At 39.7% G+C, this 6,216-nt stretch overlaps 1 protein-coding gene across 3 annotated transcripts; it reads left to right on the forward strand.

The window, feature by feature from the left end:
• The first annotated feature begins 957 nt into the window (after positions 1 to 957).
• LOC116378362 (HSPB1-associated protein 1 homolog) lies at positions 958 to 6,198 on the forward strand. Of its 3 annotated transcripts, none has more exons than XM_031840226.1 (4): positions 958 to 1,588; positions 3,076 to 3,286; positions 3,892 to 4,079; positions 5,706 to 6,198. In XM_031840226.1, exons 2-4 carry the CDS (start codon positions 3,091 to 3,093, stop codon positions 5,844 to 5,846), a joined length of 525 nt encoding a protein of 174 aa, XP_031696086.1. In that variant the 5' UTR covers positions 958 to 1,588; positions 3,076 to 3,090; the 3' UTR covers positions 5,847 to 6,198. The 3 variants fall into 3 exon arrangements, with proteins under 3 accessions (XP_031696086.1, XP_031696085.1, XP_031696083.1); XM_031840225.1 differs by having other exon boundaries at positions 3,088 to 3,286; XM_031840223.1 differs by lacking the exon at positions 958 to 1,588 and having other exon boundaries at positions 2,551 to 3,286.
• Positions 6,199 to 6,216: the final 18 nt, after the last annotated feature.

The raw sequence follows: 6,216 nt of genomic DNA on the forward strand, positions 1-6,216 counted from the left end.
ACATATATATATATATATATATATATATATATACATACATACATACACACATATATATATACACACACACACACACACTAGTACTGGACAAGTTAGTTATTATCGCGTTTCTTCAATTCTTCAATTCTTGTATCGCGCGTTAACGCAGTTTTATTTTTTATCATTAAGCAGACATTTTTGACACAAGAACCATCCGGCCGACCGGTGAACAGCTGTTTGTGTGGCGTCTCTTCCGTCTCTTCCTGTTTCCTTCACCTACATCCCCCTGGGTCCTAAGTCCCTCCATGTATAGCTTCTTATCACCCTCTATGTACCAACGTACATTTATATAAGCTAACGTTGCTAACAGCGCTCCTTTAAGTAAGAGTACTACTTCAGTATGTAAGTGTAAAGTACTAAAATACAGAAAAACGTCCCATGTTGTACTCTTATATATTATATTATTATTACTCATTCATTCATATAACAGCAGGGTTCACTGTTTACTGAGGTGGACATGTATTATCTCTTATTTTAACTTCATTTAAAATGTGATTTCAGGATTTAACTGAGGTTGATGGGTTGACATTCATATTATCATCATTTATATTATTTCATCTCTTATTTTACATTTTGTATGTGTTCAATATTATTAATCTCTGTTATGTTTGTTTTATTGTTTAAATTGTACAAAAATAAGTAAATTAAACTAAACTGAGGTTGATAGGTGACATTCTTATTATTATCATCATTTATATTATATTATCTCTAAACTTTTATTTTTTATAAACTTTATTTAACTAATTTGTGTATGTGTTTTAGGCTGAGACTTTCCAATAACACCATAATAACACCATAATACATATTATAATATATATATATATGTAATAGTGTCATAATATTCTAACAGGACACCGTGTACCCAAAGCTCACCCTTTTTGTCCATCAGCCACATGAACAGCAGCCACGGGACGAAGCCCACCGGGCCCCACAGAACCAGCACCGCAATGTCGGAGCTGCTGAAGCCGAACGCTTGGACCGCAGAGTTCTGGATGGGCCCCCAGAAGTTCCACACCATTCCCTGCATAAAGCCCAGCAGCGAGAAGAGGCTCAGAACCAGCCATCTTCTCCCGTACACCCGGCTGTGAACCGGACTGTCGGGCTCCGCGCGAGAGGGCACGAGAAGCGGCTCTCGTTCGGCCTCGGTGCTCGAACCCCCGGAGCCCATTTTAACGGTTAAAATCCGGGGGTGTTAACGGTGTTAGCGGTTTTAACGGCCCGTGTTAAACGCACGTTTTTACCGGGCTTTCAGTCGATCACACTAAATAACAAACAGACCGATACTAGCTTCTGTTATTGTCGCTTAAATGTACTTATGCGCATGCCCGAACGGAAATAGTTTATAGGGAAGAGGGAGGAAACTGTAGTCGCTCTCGCTGCCATTTTGGCTCGTCTGGTGCATTAGCTTGAGTTGGGCCGTTGTGGCATCCACAGAGCCGTAATGGAGTCGATTTCACACAAGTGAGGCGTTGGGTGAAGTAAGACGGAAGCGGGTCATGTGATGTTTGTTTACTTCCTGCCCGAACCTCAGCTGCGCGTGGAGTAAAAGGTGAGTTGTTTATGAAAGAGAGACTTCTCTTTTCCACGAAGCTAACGTTAGTATTCCTGGGATAGCTGCTAGCGTGACAGTGGAGGGTTAGCTCGTTTGTTAGTTAGCACACCGTTTATAAATAGAGCTGAAACTAATCTCCGGTGATGATAGTTTGACAATTAGAGAAGTTAACTTTGTCCTTTCCAAGTTGCCTTGTCACGCAAATGCTCCCTAAAGTTATGAAGCTACTCAAAACTAGCCACTTCAGTTTATTCTGTCACGTAAAGCGAGCTAGCTAGGTAGCTAGTTAGCTTGTTACTGACATTAAAGTGCTTCACAGTGAGGAGTTTATGGAAGCTCATTAACGGCTGCAAAAAAACAACAAATAAATAACAAAATGAATGAAATAAAAATAACTACAAAAAAAAGTCACTAAAAAAAAATAAAGTTAATAATTATTTATTTAACTTACAAAAAAAGAGAAATTATGAGATAAGTCGGTTTTATTCTTTCAACGCCAGAGCTGCTTCTTGCTTAAAATCTTCTCACAGGTGTGTTTGCTTCGTACAATCCCACATGAAGTAGTTCATGTGTTGTAAATCCACGTTTAAAGTAGTCTTCAATGTACTCACAATACATTTATGTGTCAAATGTACAGTAACCTATGAAGAGCTGCTTCTGTTTACACTCCGAGCATGAACGGAGGCGTTTAGACTCGCTGCATTATTCTCAGAAACAAATAACAACAAAACAACAACAAAATGTTCTGTGTAGAATCAAAAAGACAACGAGTGTCACTCAGAGATCTGACCATAAACTGTAGGTGTTACACCAAAAACACCAGAAACTAACCTCCACTATAGAGAGGAGGGAGTACAGTACATTACAGTACATTGCAGTCATTTAGCAGACACTTTTATCCAAAGCAATTACAATTCAGATTCTATCACATTCATACACCGTAGGCACAGCTATGGGAGCAATTTTGGGGGTTTTGCTGTCTTGCTCAAGGACACATCGACATGCGATTGAAGCGCGGCCCTGCTATCCAGTTAGCCACAGTCGCCCCAGGGATCATCTGTAAACTCGTATCTCTTATTCATAAAGTACTTTATTACCTTCATACAAACCCTGTAAAGAAAGAAGACAAGTATTACATGTTTTATAAAGAAACAAAGGTTGAACATCCTGTAAACTATTTGATTTGGCTGATACATATTTACTATAATGTAGATTTTTTAACACCTCCTGTTTCTGAAGCTTCTAAAAACAAATCGACTTTCTTTGTAAAGTCCTCAGACATGTCAACAGTGTTTTTATCAGTGAACTATCTGTGACAGTCACGTGAACTGATGAAGTATTTCGTTTTGTTGTTGTTCACCTTCGTCCTACAGGAGATAAGACGTGTCTTAACTAGAGTAATGTCTGGTAATGCCATCTTAAACACCAGTGTATCTATCAGCTAACCTTTGTCTGCGTCCTGTGTGATGAAACACACTCATCAGTGTTTTCTGCAGGTCATGGCGGACCCCGCCTCCACCAAACCCTTTGGCCCAAAGGAGACCCAGAGGATCCTCCGTCATCTGCAGACGCCCACAGTTTTCACCAACATGGCCGCCGGCTGGCCGGCTCTCCTCTGGACCGCTGAGCGTCTGTCTCACTGTCTGAGAGACAAAGTCCTCCGATTCAGACTGGGAAGAAAAGAGGAGAAGAACAGTAAGAACAGAGATTAATATATATGTTATATTACACATACATATTCCTTAAAATCTGTTTTCTAGTGTCCTAAAGTTGCCTACATTTGAAATGATTCACTCTTTAAGACATTAATCCAGAAAGAGTCTCCTATAAGCAATCAAACCATCTTCATCTCCGTCCAAAACGTCCTGAATCATTGATCAGTTTCAGTATATTTTAAGTTGATGAGCTCCTGATCGCTGTGTATCGATCCTGATTTTAAACGTCACAGAAGCGTCTGCTGTGCTCTTTTCTTTGCGTCCTCGTGGCTGTGAAAGAAACTCGGGTAACGAGTCCTCCTGTGATGGATCACGGAGAGTGTGTCCTCTGATAATTACATTTCTAAATCACGTTTTCTGACAGCGGGGCATCGCTCACGAGGGATTATAAATGCCATCAATCACCCGCAGACACACTTTGTTTACTAAAGACAAACAGGGAGTCGCTCTCTCATACAAGGGAGTGAAGTCAAATTTCATGCCTCTGCGATGACGCATCGTGCTGCGATTCTGCTTCATGAATTGTATATTTTGTATTTATTTTAAGAATATTGTTTCACACAAACTCTTTCTGGCTCTCTGCAGCCCCTCTGTTTGAAACCCAGTGTTCCTACGTGGAGGCCCGACTGGAGGACTTTCTCAGCTGGACCCGGGACCAGACCGGACCTCTTCATGTGGGGCCTTTCTGTGAATACCCAAACTCAGACTACTGGGCCTACGCCGACTACAAGTACATCGCAATGCTGTTTGAAGACCGGCCCTCCATGTTTGAGGTAACCGGCCTCCTGCGTTCATATGAACTGTGACGATGTCGGGTCCGTTATCTCACTGCACACAGTTATGCGTAGTTTAATCACGGAAACATTAAAGTCATGGCATCGTGTTTTAAATAAATGTGTCTGTGATAAAGAAAGCTTAACATCTGACGTCAAATCTGTTTATTTAAATAGCTCATTAAAAACAGCAGGAGTTGGGTTATGATCTCCCTCATTACAAATATTCATAGTTAAAGACATAAAGGCCAATAATGCTTAAATTAATACAATAAAAGAATAGAATGAAGCCACAGGCGGATTAATAAGCAGTGAGAGGACGTTAGGTTTAGAGAGGACTTGATGAAAGCTGTGAACTACGGAGGATAATCCAGAGAACCGCTTCTTAAGATCTTCTTTCTTCTTATTGTGATCGTGCTGCATGATAAATACATTTATATTAATTCAGCTTCCTCACAAACAGCATGAAAGCTCTGTAGCCCATAGAGGGTTATTTTCTTCATAGTGTGTGTGTGTGTATGTATGTATGTGTGTATATATATATATATATATATATATATATGTATATATATGTGTATATATATATATATATATATATATATATCTATCTATCTATCTATCTATCTATCTATCTATCTATCTATCTATCTATATCTCTCTATCTCTCTATCTCTCTATCTCTCTATCTCTCTATCTCTATCTCTATCTCTATCTCTATCTCTATCTCTATATATATATAAAAAAAAAAAAAATGTATTTCAGCATTTTTAGTTTCAGTGTTTACAGTGTACATCTTCTTTAAGATGACAATAAACCAGTTTCAGAGCTGCTTCCTTTAAAGTTTAATTATAAGAATATGTTTCAGCTTCTAATCGTCTTATCAACAAACTAAACATTAAATATTCTTATTTTAGTCTCTTTTTTTTGTCCAACGTTCTCGGTTATTTTCTTTGTTGTGACATTTTTCAGTTAAACCGTTGAGCTTTCTGCTCGTAAGGACTTTATATTCTCTGTTCTTGTCCTCTCGATGGGTGAAGACATTAAAGCTCCATCCTTTCTCCAAACACACTGCCACACACATTCATTTCTTTTCTTCTTTTATCTCGGCCATACATTGTTATTGGGGCAATTATTCCAGCTGACTTTGGTGCCTTAGAGACGGTGGGCAGGATGAATGGAGGCCGGGAGGAACCTCGATTGACCCGTCTGTCACTTACAGCTGTCTGCGTGTTCGGTAATGACCTCATTATTCCTGATAGCTGCACCTCTGTGATTGACAGCTCCTCCTCAGACACAAACACTGTCGCTGGAGACGTCTACTGGTTCAATGGGTCCTGTCAAAGCAGCATGTCGGACAAAGAACTGTTCAGTCACACGTTTCTTCCTTTTTTACATTATTTGGGGTCTATTATTTATGGAAGCCCATTTCTGACAGCAAAAAAAAATGAAAAGTTAGACTTCCTCATGGTCAGTTGAAATTATGAGTCATAATGACTTTCTATCTCATAATTTCTTTTTACTATGGGGATATTTTTATTATCAAGTCTAACTATTTATTTTTTTTTGCTGTGGTAAAGGTGCTTCCATAATGATCGTGTGTGTGTTGTGTTGTGTTTGTGTGTGCAGGAGGTGAAGTGGTCTGACTTTGGTTTTGAGGGCCGTGACGGGAGAGCGAGCACATTATGGGTCGGAACAGGAGGAGCCAACACGCCGTGTCACCTGGACTCATACGGCTTTAACCTGGTGCTGCAGGTACAAGGACGGTAAGCAGGAGCGTGTGTTTGAGGCTTCATATGCACTAAAGTGTTAATAATAACAATCACTTCAGTTATAGCACCTTTAAAAACAGTTTACAAAGTGCTTTGACACACAAAGCAAGAAAAACAAGACAATAACAACAATAACAGAAAGATCGGTGAGACAGTCGATAACAAACTGATAAACTGACGTTCACATCAACGTGGCAGGATGGTCAAAGCGGCTAGCTCGCTAGCTAACCAACTAGCTGACAGCTCGCTAGCTAGCTAGCTTTCTAATTCCACCATTTTCCTGTAGCCACTGTAGCATTAAAGAATGGTGGAATTGGCTAGCTAGCTGGCTAATTAGCTAGTTTTTTTAAATTCCCGCATGATTTTAT

This window comes from Anarrhichthys ocellatus, unplaced genomic scaffold (assembly GCF_004355925.1).
Source record: "Anarrhichthys ocellatus isolate YVR2014 unplaced genomic scaffold, GSC_Weel_1.0 scaffold2482, whole genome shotgun sequence".
Classification (NCBI taxonomy): domain Eukaryota; kingdom Metazoa; phylum Chordata; class Actinopteri; order Perciformes; family Anarhichadidae; genus Anarrhichthys; species Anarrhichthys ocellatus.

What these genes read in the sequence shown, in the direction of transcription:
- LOC116378362 (XM_031840223.1), top strand. Translation starts at nt 3,058, where the DNA reads ATGAAACACACTCATCAGTGTTTTCTGCAGGTCATGGCGGACCCCGCC. An exon ending in AAGAAAAGAGGAGAAGAACA is followed by an intron (nt 3,287 to 3,891) that starts GTAAGAACAGAG and finishes GGCTCTCTGCAG; the next exon opens with CCCCTCTGTTTGAAACCCAG. An exon ending in ACCGGCCCTCCATGTTTGAG is followed by an intron (nt 4,080 to 5,705) that starts GTAACCGGCCTC and finishes TTGTGTGTGCAG; the next exon opens with GAGGTGAAGTGGTCTGACTT.